The sequence below is a fragment of the Lagenorhynchus albirostris genome, chromosome 15, assembly GCF_949774975.1.
Source record: "Lagenorhynchus albirostris chromosome 15, mLagAlb1.1, whole genome shotgun sequence".
Taxonomy (NCBI): Eukaryota; Metazoa; Chordata; class Mammalia; order Artiodactyla; family Delphinidae; genus Lagenorhynchus; species Lagenorhynchus albirostris.
In genome coordinates, this window is record NC_083109.1 from 70,610,909 (window position 1) to 70,628,430 (window position 17,522).

Consider the following 17,522-nt stretch of genomic DNA (forward strand, 5'->3'; position numbering starts at 1 on the left):
TGCCGAAATCCAAACTCTTTGTTTATGTCCTTTTAGAAACACTCATATACATCCAGGCGCACCTGTAAATTTACATGAAGCAATACATCATCTTTATTTAAGTCTTGTCTACTCCATAACAGCTTGGAGGGAAGGTTTTATGTTAATTTTGCAAACTGGGAAGACAGCTCAAGGCAAGAAAAGACTAAAAAGCTGTGTATTCACCCCTTGTCTCCTGCTCCAGGAAAGTCACTGGAGGGGCACCTAATTAAATTAAATTGGCTAAACGTTGACTTAGCACCTACTCTGTTTCCAGCAGACAATGCACAGACATTAAGGACAGAAAGTATGTGAGGGGTGCGGCCACCACCCTCAAGGAGGGTGGCTTAGTTGGGAAAAAGTCACACAGATAAATAGCTGAGACACAGCGTGGCAGGCCTGTCCTGAGAGGTGGTGACAAGACCATGCGGGGATGAGATGAGCCTCCTGAACAGTTAGAAACGGGCTCACTGCGCGTGTGCGTGACAATCTAAAAACGCCGACTGTCATCTCATCGTCTTAGGTATTTGCCCTCTTAACCTCACCACTGACATCCTTAGTACCCAGTCTGAGGCGTGCTGATCCTTCTTCCCAGCACTGGGCCTCCAGAAAACTAGGACCACTCATGGTGCGATGAGGACACACCTTCAAGGGTTAGGCAGACGACATACCCAGACTGAGGCCAGCTGCGGGTTAAACAGCAGCTGAATGAATGGGGAAGGGGAATGCAGAAGGTGCGTGCCCTCAACAGAGGGTGGCACACCTCTCTGCCTCACCAGTTGCTATTAAAGAAATGCAGTTCAATGTTGCCTAGTTTTATTTCTACAGAAAAGTTGAAAGGCTGACTTTGTAGGTGAAATTTCTGATTTTTAAATGCCATCAACTACAATTAAAACAAACACCATGAGGCCAACAAAATACACTGCCAGATGTGGCCCAAAGGCCCTGCTCTGTGTACACTGTCACCTGTAAGCTCCACGACACTCTGGAAAGATATATTATTCCAGATAACCCCGATGAGGAAACTGAGGCAGGGAGAGGTCAAAACTTGCTGAAGGACTCCCCAACAGGAAATGACCGGACAAGAATTCTAACCCAGGCTGTCTTACATCAAAAGTCCATTCAGGTGTGACAGTCTCAAGGGGCTAGTTTGAATTTCCAAGGACCTGAAGCCGTGGAGGAGCCCAACAAAAAAAGTTACTTAAGGCTCTTTCTTTCTTAATTTCTCTTTACTCTAAAAAAATACTCATCTGCTTATTTTTAATTCCTTTCTTTCAATAGGTCAGGAAATAAAAATGCTTATTAGATCCACAGGTCATGACATTTTAAGCGTTCAGATAATCATATTTCCAAGTCAAATGTGAGGTGGGAATCCCCAGCACAACTCTCAGTTCCTGAAGCCTTTTCTTCCCTGCCGCAGGACCCAGCGGAACTTCCTGGTCTCCTGTCTACTTAAAGGCTGATGCTCCCCACCCCTTCCCCTGAGGAACTCCAGTCATTCAACCAGTCACACATCTACTCAGCACTTAAGACACTCAAAGATGAAGTCTGCTCTTGGGGGGCTTTCCTACCTCCAGGGGCTCCTGCCTTTTATACACCTGTTGTGTGGTAATATCTGTGCGCTACCATCTCCTCCACAAGACTTAGACACAGGGAAGTCAGACAGGGTGGGCAGTGATTCCATTAACTACATGAGGAAGTAAAGGAAGAGACACAGCTCCCTCAGACTGGCAGCTCGGTCACTCAGCAAGCACACCACCTCCCTCCTGCGGGCACCAAGCCAAGTGTTGGGGATGCCGTGGTCTGTCTTCATCCAGCAAACGTTCTCTGGAGCTGTTAGTGAGGCCAGTCTCCACAGGTTACTTGCTATGCCCACATAGTCAAGCACATGGGCCTTAAGTTGTTTAAAATTACACACCTTTTAGTTTTACCTGGCGTTAATAACTTTTTTCCATTTGCTTGGTTTTCTCTGTACCCATATCGAATTCACACTCAGACTCTCTGCTAGCATACAAATTTCCCTTCACACATTCACAGGTACTAAGCAACTGATCCTTTGCATGGGCTTCCGTCCCCCACGCCCCCACGTCTGTCATCATGATTTCCCTTCATCATCTCTCCAGGGTTTCCCATTGTCCCCCCTCTTCCTGGGCCCCATGCTTTCCTGTCTCTTAGCTTAGCCTGTTATTTGATGGTGTACATCCTCCTGTGGCTTCCTAAAAGGGAACTTGGAAGATCAGAGATGAATTGTTTCCAATCCGCATGTACGAAAATGTGTGAGGTCCTTATCCTCACACCTCATTGACTGGAAGATTCCAGGGTGAAAGTCCATCCCCATCAGAAAGTTGACGGTGTTGCTCCAAGCTCTCTAGCTTCCGTTACTACTGGGAAGTCTGATGTCTCCTCTCTGGAGGCTCTTCAAGCCCCAGACTTCTGAAGTCTCTGGCTGTTGGATCCTGGTGTGGGTTTCTTTATGTTCATCATGCTAGACATCTGCTAGGTCTTTTGATCTAGAACTTAACATCCTTCAGATCTGGGAAAATTCCATGTCATTTCCCGTCATCTCCTCCTTTCTACTCCCCTGCACACACACTCTCTCCCCTTACTGTGAACTTGAACTCCTACTGTGTGGACATTGGATCTTTTAGACTCAGCTTCTTATTTTCAACTTAAAACTCTCCTATTTCCATCCCTTTTGAGTTTCTGTTCTTTACAGGAGATTTTCTCAACTTTATCTCACTATCTTTCCTTCCACCAAATCTTTTATTGCAATAGTCATATTTCTTTTATTTCCAAGAGCTCTTTTTTATTTTCTGCATGTCCCTCCTTTATAGCCTCTTGCTCTCGTTTCATGATGCAATATCTTCCTTCTCTCCTTTCCTTTTCTTCTGCTCCTCATTTTGGTTCTATTTCCTAAGTTAGTTTCTCTTACATTTGTGTTAGAGTTCTCAAATGCTTGGTGAAAAGTTAAAATGCAGGGGATTCCCTGGTGGCGCAGTGGTTGAGAGTCCGCCTGCCAATGCAGGGGACACGGGTTCGTGCCCCGGTGCGGGAGGATCTCACATGCCGTGGAGTGGCTGGGCCCATGGGCCATGGCCACTGAGCCTGCGCTCTGCAACGGGAGAGGTCACAACAGTGAGAGGACCGCGTACAGCAAAAAAAAAAAAAAAAAAGTTAAAATGCTTCATTAAGATACTGCTGTACATTAAAAGTCCTGTGTTTTGCAGGGTCAGGAAGAGAAAGGGAGAGGCTGCCATTGTGTGGGCTTCCATGAAGGGTGAGCAGGCAGAGGCTGGCTATTTTGCTAGGAATCCCCTAAATTTCAGGATCTAGAAGACTTTTCTCTTGGACTGGTCAGTTTCCGCAGGAAAGAAGCCTCCAGCCTCTGGCTTTAGGGACTGTAAGCCTGGCTGCCAGCGTTTTAGGAGCCACAGGGGGAAAGGCAGTGAAGACTCCTACCTCACTGTGTATAGAGATTATCTCATACCGCCTGTTATCAGCACTGTACCCTGTCCCCAGCTGCATCTCATGTCTGAGAGTCTCAAAAGCCTCCAGTGCATCTTCTCTTGAGGTTAAGTCCAAGGAATGAGGAATCACTGGAGGTACTAATGAGGAAAGACTGCTAAGTCACGAAGTCCAGACCTCTGTCTTTGTGGGAAAGGGCTTGTTACCTGGCTATGCCAAGTAGGGGAGGGGACCTGGGGGGTGCAATGGCTCTTCACAGACTATAAACCAATCCTCTTGTCTCTAGCCCCATCCAGACTGGTGCTTTCAGAGGTCCCTGGTTTATTTCAGGTTTGAGGTGTCCACTCTTGGCTACTGCCCCACACAAGCATTCAGCTTTCCCAGTCTGCGCGGTCAGTTACCGTTTGTACATCTGCCTTTGAGCACAGAAACGTAGACAACTCTCCCTGCCGTCACTTCCTGTCCTAGTCTCTTTGTACTTGCAGGTTTATTCCTTTTATAGCCTATCATCACCAGGAAGGAGTTGGAAGAGTGCAGAAAACCGCATCTATTCCTTCTGTCATCTTTTACTGAAAGCTCTGACCCTAAGATTTTTAAACAACTTTGGTTAATCAGGAGGAGTTAAACAGCATGGGATAAAAATCAAGAACTGAGAAAAACGAAGGACTAAGGAAGGTTTTTAAAGTTTCATAGTCTATTGTCCCTAGTTTAACTTTCTTAGAAGTTCAAATCCCACCTCCACCACTTCCTGACTGCTTAACCTCATATAAGTTACTTAGCATCTCTTAACTTTAATCTTACCTGTAAAATGGTAATAATACCACCTACTTTGCAGGGCTAGAAAATGCAATCATGCAACACACAGATCAGGTACTTAAAAAATACTGGCTTAGCATGAGAAGGAAAAGATAAATTTCGGTTTCTGGACGCCAGGAATGGGAGATGTTGGAGGGACATCCATATAGAGATGTTTGCTGGGAGTCAGAATGGGTTTCATTCAGCAAACGTTTCCCGAGCGCTTTTTATATAGAAGGTCCTGGGCCAGGCGCTGAGGAACAGAGTGGAAAAAATAACGTGAAATCATCCTACCTCAGGGCAGAACATGGTAAGAGGGACAGGCTGGCACTTAGAGGGGAGAAGTGAAGACTGTCCGTGCAGCCCAGGCAGGAGCCGAGCCTGCCTTTACCTTTCTTGGTCTTGCAAGGTCCACGTTCAGGGTGGATCTCTTGTAAGGGAAGAGGCACCACCTTGGCCAGCCCCGCATTCAGCATGTACTGGTACAGGCGCTTAAACGTCCTCTCGCACAGCCCCTGCAAAATCGAAACGCTGCTGTTAGGTAGAGCAAGGTGTTTGAAACTACTGGAGGGTCACGTACACGAACGAGCAGGGACCCGAGTTAACTGACGATCTTGAATGAGGAATCACTGGAGGCACTAATGAGAAAATACTGCCAAGCTACCTTGTCCAGGGAACAAAACGAGTCTGCAGCAGCATATAAACCATCCATTTGATGATGAGTGGGGAAAGAGATTTCCCCACTGAAAGGGGTGAGAATGAGGCAGATGGGGGCAGCACTAGAAGATTTTCACTGTATACCGTTTCATCTTGTTTTGGTTTTTTTAAACAAGTAAGTGTATTATTAATTATTAATAGATACATACATATGTACACACACCTCTCACAGGCAGTGGAAGAGAAAAAATTAAATTTAAGACCTTTAAAAAAATTTAGTCTATCTGTGAAGTTACAACAAAATGAGGATGAGTACATCCACCCCGTCACTCACATTTCTGCGAGGAGGCAACACAACCAAAATGACCCAAAGCGCTCCTAACTGTCGAGGTTACCAACGAGCAGCCTCCAGTGCAGGCCGTGTTTTTTCATCTACACGTTTTCTTTGCAAAAGGTAATTTACGGGGCTTCCCTGGTGGCGCAGTGGTTGAGAGTCCACCTGCCGATGCAGGGGACGCGGGTTCGTGCCCCGGTCCGGGAAGATCCCACATGCCGCGGAGCGGCTGGGCCCGTGAGCCATGGCCACTGAGCCTGCGCGTCTGGAGCCTGTGCTCCGCAACAGGAGAGGCCACAACAGTGAGAGGCCCGTGTACCGCAAAAAAAAAAAAAAGTAATTTACTTGCCAACATTGAAAAGTGAGAGAGTTCATTTTAAAAAAAAACAGATTTTGGCTTCTCTTGAAAAACAGGATCTGGCAACAAATCCTAGGCCTGCGGTTCCTCCCAGCATCAGCCAGAGGGAGGTGAGGACCAGCTGCTCCCTCCAGACAGGCACGCCCGACCCGGACGCCCTGGCCTTCTCTGCCCATCAGACCCCTTACATGGTGAGGCCGAAGGTCAGTTCCTGTTTACCACCATTTTTGTGCTGCTTTTCTCTCATGATAGTTAAAAGGAAAGTTGAATATTTCTTGAATCCACACTGATATAAAAATTTTTTTTTTTTTTTTTTTGGCCCACGCCACGGGGCTTGCAGGATCTCAGTTCCCCAACCAGGGATTGAACCCGGGCCACAGCAGTGAAAGCGCTGAATCCTAACCACTAAACCACCAGGGAACTCCCTCAAAAAATTATTTGACACTTGGCCTGTTTCACTAATCCACGCCACCCTCCTGGCCACTACTAGCATCTGATTTTGCCACCACTGGAAGAGCCAGGCAGGTCCCCACCCGAACAGCAGGAGGCACTCGCGACTAAGCGTGGTGCACGGCTCCTCCCAGGTTTCCTCTTACACTCTGGGGCAGACAGAGGCAGCATATGTCTGAGGGCCGCTGCCACCACCCACGTGCGTGTGATCTCCTCTCGGAGGAGCCAGTACGCTAACTGCTGGGCAGCAGAACATATTGTTATCAAAGAAATACCGACAACTCACATGCGGCTCACTTAACCCGCTGGCTGGTAAACGGCGCCTCTTGTTAATCCAGCCGTGCCCCCAGCGTCGTGGAAAGACCCTATGGAAACGCATCCATCGAACCCTAGCCCTCAACATACGGCCCTGAGCCCTGGACCATCCTATGGGGGGCTGCCGTCGAGGACTCACATAACCTGCCCAGAGGATGGAGGATGACGTAGTCCTTCCCTTACGGGGGGGCCACCGTTGAGGACTCGCACCACCTGCCCAGTTAAAGAAAGTGGCCTTCCCCACTCCCCCCAAAAGACAGCATCCACATTCACGGCGTCCACCTCATCCAGAGGTTAATTATTCACTAAATCCTGCTCAGCCTTCTCTGACCCCTATTTCCAGCTGCTGACTAAACATCACCAAGTCAAAGTCCCAGAAGATCTTCATACTCAATAAATCCTAAAATCAAATTTGTCAGGTGTCTCAATCTCAGGCAAACTCACTCCTCTTTCTGAACTCTGTACTTTCATTGTACACTCGTTCAACAAATCTGGGCTCGGCGTCTCCGTGGGCCAGGCCGTCCTCATGGTGGGGGGTTGGCAGGAACGATCCCTGCCCTCAGGTGCCCGCCCTCCAGCTCTGGTCCACCCCAGGGAGGGGTTGCCACTCGAGCTAGACAACAGACTCCTTCTCCTTCATTGCTCCCCACGCCCGACACCCACACCCTGGCTTCAGTCACTCACCAAGTCCTGCTAGTGCCACCCCCCAAATATCACCAACAATTCAAGGCGTCACCCACCCTACCTGAGGCCACAGCACCCACCTCCCCGCCCTGCCTCCAATCCCCTCCCCATCCATCAGTTCATCTCCCCAACACTCAAACTGCAGTTCACCAGGCTAAAGGCTGAAACCCAAGTCCTCAGCCTGGCACTTGAGACCTTCTTTATCTGGCTCCAACTTTCCTTTCCAGCCACGTCTCTTACTACTCCCGCCGGGCACGCTGCCGCCTGGCTGCCCCCTGTGTCACTGCCAGCCTCGGAAACACCCATCACCTCCCACAGCTCCACGCCTTTGCTCCAGCCCGGCTCCTCTGCCTGAAAGATGGTCTCTCCTCTGCTGGATGATGCTGACTTCATCTTCAAAGCCCAGCTCAACTGGAACTGGCTCTGCAAAGCTTTTCCCATCTCTCCTTTCACGCAACTCAAACACATCCTTCCAAGGAGGAGTCTGGCCTGAGTGTGTGTTCACACGTCAGCCCCTCCAATTAGACTGCTCTGCGGCAGTGTAAGACCGTCATCCTCGTTCATTTTTGCCATGGTGGTGCGAAACACGGTTCTGACTCCAAATAGATACTCACTAAAGTATTTGTTGAATGAATAAATAAATAAACAGTGTCCTCTATCAGTCAAATCTTGTCACTTAGATCGTCCACAGCTTGACCTGAGATGCTCAGTTTCTCTACCCTTGAGTGACTCAGCAGGGCAGAGGGTTTCGATCTTCAGTGTCTGCATGGGCTGGACGAACAATATAAAGAACAAAGCGGGCAGATATTTCTCTCCGCTTGTAGGAGTTTCCTTCATCTTGACTAGGGCCTCTCAGGAAGAGACCTTATCAGTCTACCTTTTATTCCCCACTTTTGACAGACACTCAGATACTGAGAAATATTTCTCTCCTCCTGAACAGCAGCGCTCAAAGAGTGACAAATGGCACTGCCTGCCTGTCTGAGAGGTGACAGGAGGGAAGGGGCCTGGGGTGGGCGGCCAGCCCACAGCCAGCTCCAGATAACTGCTATCACAAGAGACCACGGGCCCAGGCTGGCCAGAGCCTCTGATATTTCCAGGGAAGCTGGTAACCTAGATTTTGAGGCAAAATCTCAATTTTTAAAAGATGCTAGGTCAAAGTTCTTTTTAACAGTGTGCAGGCTGAATCCGACCCACAAGCTTTGGTTTATAACCTCTGCTTTAAAGAGACTTGGGCATACAGTGCCTTTAGCAGGAGGGGCGAGAGCCCTTCCCTCAGCGCAGTGAAATCAGAGAGCAGAGCCCCCTGGGGGCAGCACAAGGTGAGGAGCGAGAAGGATCTACCTGGAGTCTACCACCTGGAGTCTACAAGCAGACTCCAAGCCATGCTCCTTTGGGGACTAATTACTGTCACCCCCAAATCTTGACTTCAAATCCTACTGTTTCACCTACAGGGCAGTCATGCTTTCCTCCCGTTTCCAGTGATGGCTCCTTCCTAACTTCTACGGAGGAGGGCTCAAATCAGACCGGAAGCAGCATCACCCCTGTGCTTTCTTCCTCCCACTCTCACTTCATCACTGCCTCTGTTCCTGGACCCAAAGATGAAGCATGTCCATAACTGCTTTTCTCCCTGTGTTGTCTCTCCTCCTTCTCAGTAGTCACTCTGTTATTTCAGCATAAAACCACTGGGAACAAAATGACAAGCTTGATTATGAAAGTAAATCTAAACGCTCAGATTCACCATTCCACAGGAACTTTTATAGCAGGACTTGGCGCAAATCCCCGGGAAAACTGGAGGCCACCCAAGAGCAGGAAGGACTTAAAGACTGAGCCCTTTTTCATTCTGTAAAGCAAAGTTCTGCTTGTTTCATGGCTATGTTAACAGAGAAGAGCCAATTCTGACTCCATGTTGATGTTTCTGACTTTAACCTTTGCTTTTCGTTGCTTTTGTTATTATAATCATACATAATGACCTGCCTCAGGGAACCCTGCCCCTCTGCCTGAAAGTTGAACTAAAGTGCCTTTGTTCAGCTCACAGGGAGACAATCTGACCCTGCCCACCTGTGAATGGCTGCACAAAAGAAATTAACATATCCCCTCCCTGATGCTGGCCAAGCCAGGCAAAACTAATGGCCATGTTACTTTACTTCCTCACCTCCTACCCCGCTCTGTTCTATTAAAAAAACTGGCATAGGACAGGATGGTTTGTGGGGACCCCAGTCCGCATCTTCTCGGTCTGCCGACTTTCCGAATAAAGTCATTATCCCTTTGCCTCAACACCTCGTCTCCCGATTTACTGGCCTGTTGTGCGGCGGGCAGGACGGGCTTGGACTCGGTAACAGCTAGGGATGGTCAAGCCCACGACAGGGTTTTCAACTGCGGTGCACTGAAATCTACACTTGACAATGCTCCCCACTGGGTTACAAACGGATCCAGCCCCCTACACGGGCAGGGGCGCTCACCAGTTCCTCCCTCAGCTTTCCCAGTGTCTCTGTCCGGTTACTCCGTGTGCTCAGCACAGCTGAGAGCTTCTCCATAAGGATGTCGTATTTGCTCCTCCTGCGAGAAATATAAAACACTTCATTTTTTTCCAGACCTACTGCTAAAGACTGCCTGTTTTTTAAAGATGACAAGATTTAAATGACAACACATCAAACTACAGAACCTCGTGGTCTTAGGTCTCAGAGAACATCCAGCCCAACTGCTTGTCCCTAACAGCTGGAAAGACTGGGGCTGTGAGTGGTTCAGTCTCACGGCCAAGGTCACTGAACTAGTGGCAGTGTACAGACTAGCCTCCGTGGCTAAAACTGTCATGAAATGATTCTTTAAAATGCCCTACATCTTTTGATCATACTGATAAATGGAATACTGCCAGCCATATCAGTAAACAAAGGATGTCACAGTCATTAGCAATTGCAGCCCTCCAAGGTGAGCCAGTGAGCCCTGAGGAAACTCAGGAAAGAATACCTACCATCTAGCAGCCATCAGACTGCAGCCACTCCCCATGGTGGGCCCTGAGGAAACTCAGGATGTGAAAACACAGGATACTGGCCCCAAATAGCTGAGGTGCATATCAAAGGAATGATTTCAGTGAGCCCAGACTCTTGCACCTTGCACAGAAATGCGGTAAATTCCTTAACTTGGTTTTCTTTAACAATTATCTTTTGACGTTCAGATTACCTGCCCTGGGCTTGAAGTCCTAAAAATTCCCACCGAATAAAACATTTAGATTGTGAATATTTTTTGAGTTGACGATACCTTAAAGTTTAGGAAGCACCAACATATTTCCTTATAAATCACTTGGTAAGAAAGGATAGGGATTATTTCATAAAGAAGATAAGCTTTTCTAAAATTCAGGCACAAAATGTGAACCCAGGTCTTCTTCCTGGAAATACAGTGCCCTCTGCAGTAATCAGGACACCTCTCTGATTCTGAAGCCCTGGTTTCTATCTCTCACTTCGCTGGCATGACTGACTTTCCCTTCCTTTGCATTTTTATTGTGAAGTGGATGTCATAATAAATGCTTACAAGCTAATGGACGCCAAAGGAAGTTATTAAAGGAGCCAAGGGCTACCCCAGCTGTGTGTGGGTGGGGGGGTGTTGGAGGAGGGGCAGAGAGGATATATGGGATCCAGAGACGCCCACTTCTCCATTTTTACTGCCTTTCAATGAATGAAAGAATAGATGAAGGCACAGATATTCACTGCGTATGAACTAGTACCAAGCTTTGTCATGGCCATTCTACAGAAGAGGAAACAGTGGTTCAGAGAGGTCAAGTGATCGTGCCCAAATCAGGAGCAAAGACTTAAATACAGATCTTGACTTAGTCCATTGTTCTCTCTTCTACCCACAGAACCCCGTCACCGTAACAAATCAAATTTGACTTATTTACTTTTATTTTTACACTCCCAAATTTCACCAAAATGTTAACAGTTCCTATTGCTGGGCTGTGGGGCGATAGGCATTTTTTGCCCTTCTTTTCTATATAATTTCCGGATTTTCTAAATAAGCAACACTTATTCTCATAATCCAAAATAGGTGGTAAACATCTTTTTTTTAAAAGCTAGTCATATTCTGATTCGGCCTCTAGGACTTTTTAAAGGTATAATACACATGGCTGAAAGACAGAGGGAAGGGAGCATTCTGGTGTCTCACACTGTACCTGTCCATGTGAAACCGATTCAGGAGGAGGAGAATTGAGTGCTGCTGGGCTCCGGTGGGTAATCGGATCACATGTGACTGCATCGTAATGAGCCCATTTTTGTTCAAAATTTTCCTATGATAGTGGAGCTTCCCAGCATCAACCCTGGAGGAGAGGAAGAGAGTGGGCGGTCATTTTGCTTTGTTGGTTGCTTTCACCCCACAGTGTGGAGGACATGAACACCAGAGACACACACCTCCTATCCAGCCAACCTGACAGAACAGTTGCTATGTGACAATGGCCTTGGAAAGAACAGCCGTGCCTCAGCCTAAGGCACACCCCAGACCCCCAAGAGAGGTGGATGGGGAGATGGGGGTAAAGGAGAGGGGAAATGGAGTGGGAAAGGATGGCTGGCGCAGGAGACAGTAAGGGTTATATTAGCAAGGAGCTAATCAGACATGGGTCTCTAATCACACAGCGGCCAATAACTAGGGTTGCCATGCATTCTGGCTCGCCAGGTGGTCTCAGTTTATGCCCACTGCCTTGGTGTCCCTTCTGGTCAGCTCCACCTTCCACTCTCAAAATGTCTGGTTTGGACAATAAATTCTATGGTCACCCCAGGGTCTCTCTCTCTTTCTTTTTCGTTTTTTTTTTTTTTCAGCTGCAACATGAGGCATGCAGGATCTTAGTTCCCCAGACCAGGGATCAAACCCATGCCCCCCTGCAATGGAAAGGCAGAGTCTAAACCACTGGACTGCCAGGGAGTCCCCCTTTTTGGGTCTTTTTTCCAGGGTCTCTTCAATGAGAAAGCATCGTGCTTCCAATCACCATGGATGTGGGGACTGCCCAGGTGGCAGGACCCAATGATCAGGGAGCCCCAGCATTTACAGCAGAGAAGCAAAGCATCCCCTCACTTGAAAGCAGTGCTGTGGAGGTCTCGCTGGAGCTCCCCTTGCCACCGGGACCGGCCTAATCGCTCCAAAATGCAGTAGGAGAAGTCGGGGAGCTTCAGGTCGGGGTCACCCTCCAAGCCGATCAAGGCCCGGTATCGCATGTCTTGGGAAGCAACAATGATCAGTTTCTTCCGCCACCTGCAAATCAGAAGCCACCGCAGGAAGAAATAACTGTAATTGATTTTTAAGAAAATCAAAATATGAAAAAGCAGAACCTTAGTGAACCATCATTTCCTGCTTCTTCTTGGAGGTTCACCATCCCCTAGTTAAGGAGGTTTCCATCCTAGAACCACAGAGCGTTCAGGGGGAACAGAGCCAGTCTCACCAGTTCCTTGCTCAGAGCCCTCCCCGTCCGGCCAGGGCCCTCAGGCCATACCCCCGACTCCCAACCAGGGCCTGGCCCGTCCTACACACCCCCACGGCCCTGCCCTGCGTCCACAACAGCCCCGCTGGTCCTCTGCCCAGCTGCTCTGCCCTCACGTCTTCAGGCCACTGCTCAGACACCAACACCTCAGGTCTTCCTGAAAATGCTAACCAGAGTCTATCCCCCGCCTCTGACCATTTCCAGACTCTTCACAGCACCTGGCACTCTCAGAAATGGCCGCTTTCTGGGGCACACATTTCTGCAATAAGCGCCCTAAGAGGGGGCAGGTTGTCATCAGGGTCCCCAAGACATCCACAGGGCCTAGAATGGCTCTCGTGCACAGCAGGGTCTCTGTAAATATCTAGTAAGTGAACAAACTCGCCTACTGAACTGGATGGATAAAACAAACTTCAGAATCAAAAACAGTGCCCTGTGTCATCAGTGGACCTGCAGCCTGTTGGAGACCAGACTTGGGACAAATCATTAGTTCCTCCTACTGTCTTGGTGTGTGAAAAATAATGCCCGAAAAAGAGGCCAAGAACACTTCCCAGCCAGGTGCTTCAAGATGTCGCAGCTGGGAAAACTGACTTCTCTGCTGAGGTCTAACAGTCTACAGTGCTGAAGATGGGGACTCCACCCTGGCGCCTTGCCTGCTGACTTACATGGCCATCTTGGGCAGACTGTCTCAGGTCCTAGCCCTGCCAGAGATCCCACAAGGGTGGGCTGGCAGAGAAGCTATCCCCACTCACTCCTTGGCATCGAGACGCACCAGCTGGAGGAGCTCCCTCTCCCAGGGGAATGAGTCTCCAAGGGTCCATGTTAGAGCCCAAGGGCTCCCAACCCCTCCCGCCTAGAGCCACCATCTACTCCTCCCAGCCTGTGGTATACAGATGCCTGATCGCAAGGCCTGTCTTCAGTCACATCGCTCAGTCTGACGGTTCCTCCTCTTGGCCCCCCCTTGCCGCCCAATGTACCAGATGACTTCATTGCTCCCACTGAAGAGGCAAAAAGGAAAAAGAGGAGGAACTGCCCATTGCCACGTCTACATTTTCATTTAACTGCAGCTTCTTTCACATTGCCTGTGACCCATAATTAGTCTTCTGCATAGTCACAGGGTCTGTATGGTCCATCTTCAAAAAAGAATGTTAGGCTGTGAATACACGTGACGGACAGAAAGTCTACTTTTCTGTGTCTGTGTGTCACAAACTTAGGACCTGTGTTCTCTGTCTTGAAACAGGCTCATTACATTAAATCGGAAGAGGTCAGTTGAGAAGAGAAAAGTTTGAAAACAGGGGAGCTGATTTGCTGCTTTAAGAATGTGTTCAGGGTGGTTTACTCCCGTCCTATCAGAACTCCAACATCTCCCAGTAGCTGACTCTAGGACTCCTGCCCGAGGCCCACTTTGCTGAGCCTGGTCATCACATAGGTTATCCAACACTGATGAAGCGCCACGCAAGGCACCGGAGATGCCAAGATAAATCAACATGGCATCTGCCTTCACGGAGCTCAGAGTCTACTGAAGAGAAAGACAAGAAAAGGAACACTTACTCTGGGATTCGATAACTGTGGTCAAGGTCATGGAATGACATGTGCGAGGAGCCCCAGTTCAGGCCTATGTGCGTGAAGAGAGCGTGTGTGCAGTCACCAGGGAGAGCTCTTCCTGAGCTAGCAGGAAGCCGGGTGGGGGAGGGTCAGGAAGCAGAAGCTGCAAAGCTCCAGAGCCAGGAGGGGAGGGGAGGTCAAGAGGAAGAAGGAGTGAGTATAGCTGTTTCTTCCAAGAAGCATGGCTGCAGCAACGGAATCACAGCTACGGGGGATCCAAGGCCAAGAGGTCTTGTTTTAAGATGAACGCGCCATGGTAATGGGCTGACGAGAAAGTACTGGTCAACAGGCAAAAAGCTGCAAATAAAGGAGAAAGAGGAGCTAGCTGACAGAGGTGGGAAAGAGCATGAGGTACGGGGGAAACGGAGGAAGAGAAGCATCCAGATGACAGCCCGAGGCAGGGCCAGGCTTCCTGTCTCCCCTGAGGTGAGGGAGGGGGAGAGAAATCCGGGCAAGCCTGCAAGCTGAGGAAGAAGGTGGCAACTAGGAGAGTTCACACTGGAAGCTTCTCCCTGTTCCGTCAGGTAGGAAGGGAGGTGGGGATGAGGTGAGGGGCTTGAGGCAGCCTGGGAAATTGGGACCCTGACTGAAGACTCACAAAAGTACAGCTGGGCAGCAGAGGATGCAGCCTGGACAAGAGAGCGAAAGGCACCAATCCAAATGACAGCTGCCTGCCCGGCCTGTGGACACAAAGGGAAAAGAAAGGCAGCGCCCCACCCCCGCCCCCAGCAAAACTAGCCCCAAGAGGAGGGGAGTGGTAAAGGACTGGCTTGGGGCAGGGCGGACGCACTCTGATGGGCACGAGGGCGGCACGCCAGTTGTGGCGCTGACCACACCCCCAACTTAAAGCAGGAAGATGCCCACAAGTTTCCCGTGATGCAAATCAGTTACCTGCCAAAGGCTTCCACCATCGTACAGCGGGGCTGTAACGTCTTGGTCCTGATGTCACTGGTAATGTTTTTCCTCTCCTTAAAGTACTGGCATGAGCCCTGGATGCCATCTTTATTCTCCAAGATCATATGAATGGGGTAGACATCCTCCAAAGGGACCGGGTCCCTCCTGGACTCCAAAATGCCAGTTTCCAAATCAATTTCTTCATACCTAAGGGGGAGATCACAGATATCAAACCACAGCTCAGCCTCAGAAATAACACGTTTGGCGTGTTCTTCTGACAACCTCTGGCAGAGGTCGGAGAGAGGAAGTGCGATCACCTGGTCGCACCCGTCTTCCAAACGCAGGTCATCTTAACAAGCAGCGTCCCTGCTTCTCTATCCCAGAGAAGAGACTTTTCTAGGAGTCTCTGAATCCACCCTGGACGCTGAATGCTGAAACGAGAACCACCTTCCTGGCCCAAGTCATGGCCTTTTGTTTTCCCCCCAATCCAGTGCCTGGTCTCCAAACCATCAAGTTTGGACTTAATGACTCAAGGCTTCCCTACTTTAAGATGTTACCTTTCCACATCTCTTTAGTTATCCCTCTCGTACTTCCATCCGTTTTTATGGTTTCAATTATCACTTGCATATTAACAATTCTCACCATCAAATCCTCAGTCTTGTTTTTCCCCCAAACACTAATCCTGCCTTCAACTGTCTACGCCTCAGATCTGATGAGATCAAAACTAAAGTTATGGGCTTCCCTGGTGGCGCAGTGGTTGAGAGTCCGCCTGCCGATACAGGGGACACGGGTTCATGCCCCGGTCCGGGAAGATCCCACATGCCGCGGAGTGGCTGGGCCCGTGAGCCATGGCCGCTGAGCCTGCACGTCTGGAGCCTGTGCTCCGCAACGGGAGAGGCCACAACAGTGAGAGGCCCGCGTACCGCAAAAAACCAAAACAAAACAGAACAAAAAACAAAAAAAAACTAAAGTTATGACTGCCACTCCACACCTCCAATAAAGTCCCTCCTTCCCCTCCTTGGTACCACTTTCTCCCAGTCTGGGTTCAGATTCCGGGTTGATGACCCTCTCTGCGTCTCAATTTTCTCTTCAGGAAAATGGGGATAAGAATATCCAGCTCCTAAAGTTGTTGTAAAGCTTAAATAACTTGCTATACGTAAGGATCTTGGAACAGTTCCTGCTTACAATAAGCATATATGTAAATTTGAACTATTATTCCTCATTCACTATCTCCAGTTCTACACTTCAACCCAACTTAACGTACTTCTCTTCCTTTGGAACACTCTGCCAACTGGCTAGCTAAATCCAACCTTTAAGTCTTGTTTTAGACAGTATTACCTCTGGGAACCTCTCCCGACCCTCACAATATGGCTTAAGAGCACAGACTTGGGGGACAGACGGCCTGGGTTGAGTCAACACTCAGTGACTTACAATATCCATAACTTTGGACGGGTTACTTAATCTCTATCACTCAGTTTCCTTCTCTGCAAAATGGGGAAGATAACTGGGAATTCCCTGGCAGTCCAGTGGTGAGGACTCGGTGCTGAATGGGGAACTGAGATCCCGCAAGCCCTGTGGCACAGCCAAAAAAAGAAAAAAATGGGGAAGGGCACCTTCCTCATAGTGTCACTGTGAGAATGAAGTGGGTTCAGTCTCCTGAAACTCCAGGAACAAGATCTTAGAATAGTACGAGGCCATAATGAGCACTAAATAAACGTTAGCTATTATTATTGTTCTTGTTGTTGCTAAGCTGGCCGACGTGAAGACTCTAGTTGCCTTAGGCTCTCTAATCCAGCACTGAATGAATGCTGTTCTGTGGAACTCAACTGTCTCCAGTCTTGAGCTGAACAGCCTGCTCCAATCCTAAGCTCCACTTCGGAGGAAATACTCTCTGAAACACAAAGCATATCCTCCCAGTCTTGCTCACCACCACCCCAAACACACACGAACATAATGGAACATCACCAGGTGACCCCCCCCAACTCCATCAGACGCCTGGGTCCTGCCAGGCCTGAGGGACCCCCAAATCAGCCTTTCTCTGCGCCTCCATCAGACTCCGGGTCTTTCTTCCGCTCCATTCCTTTTTCTCCCCTCCCGTAAGAACCTGGCCCTCTCGCAGCTCCATCAGACCCGGGTCTCTGCCCCCGCCCGCCCGCAGAGCCAGGCCGCTGACCGGTCTTGGAGCTGGAGATCTGGTCTCTCCCGAGGCTCCTCGTAGAAGCTGATGCCCGGGTGCGTGGCAAGGGCCCGCCACAGAAACTCCTGCGTGTTGGGCTCCAGAGGCAGCGGGAAGGGCGGCACTCGCGTCTCCAGACGGCTCCAAAGCGCGGGAAGACACAAGCCATCAAGCCCCTCCAGGGCCACCTCGTCCAACAACGACTCCAGTGCGTCCATTGCTACTTCAGTTGGCAGCAACCGGGGCGCCTGCGCACCACGCCGCCAAAGGCCCTGGTCCAGAGCGCCTGCGCACAACGACTGGCTGCCAGGGAGGCGGG

At 49.4% G+C, this 17,522-nt stretch overlaps 1 protein-coding gene across 4 annotated transcripts in view; it reads right to left on the reverse strand.

The window, feature by feature from the left end:
- The window catches only part of GTF3C1 (general transcription factor IIIC subunit 1), a 72,396-nt gene extending 54,963 nt beyond the window's left edge, over positions 1 to 17,433 (reverse strand). For 2 of the 4 annotated variants that reach the window (XM_060122384.1, XM_060122383.1), the window contains exons 1-6: positions 17,201 to 17,433; positions 15,025 to 15,234; positions 12,129 to 12,305; positions 11,236 to 11,379; positions 9,536 to 9,632; positions 4,670 to 4,793 (exon numbers count right to left, since the gene is read on the reverse strand). In XM_060122384.1, coding sequence (XP_059978367.1) covers positions 4,670 to 4,793; positions 9,536 to 9,632; positions 11,236 to 11,379; positions 12,129 to 12,305; positions 15,025 to 15,234; positions 17,201 to 17,421 — 973 coding nt within the window. In that variant the 5' untranslated portion in view covers positions 17,422 to 17,433. Of the gene's footprint in view, positions 1 to 4,669; positions 4,794 to 7,690; positions 7,775 to 9,535; positions 9,633 to 11,235; positions 11,380 to 12,128; positions 12,306 to 15,024; positions 15,235 to 17,200 lie in introns of those variants that run through there. The other 2 variants (XM_060122385.1, XM_060122386.1) reach the window with 2 other exon arrangements.
- Positions 17,434 to 17,522: the final 89 nt, after the last annotated feature.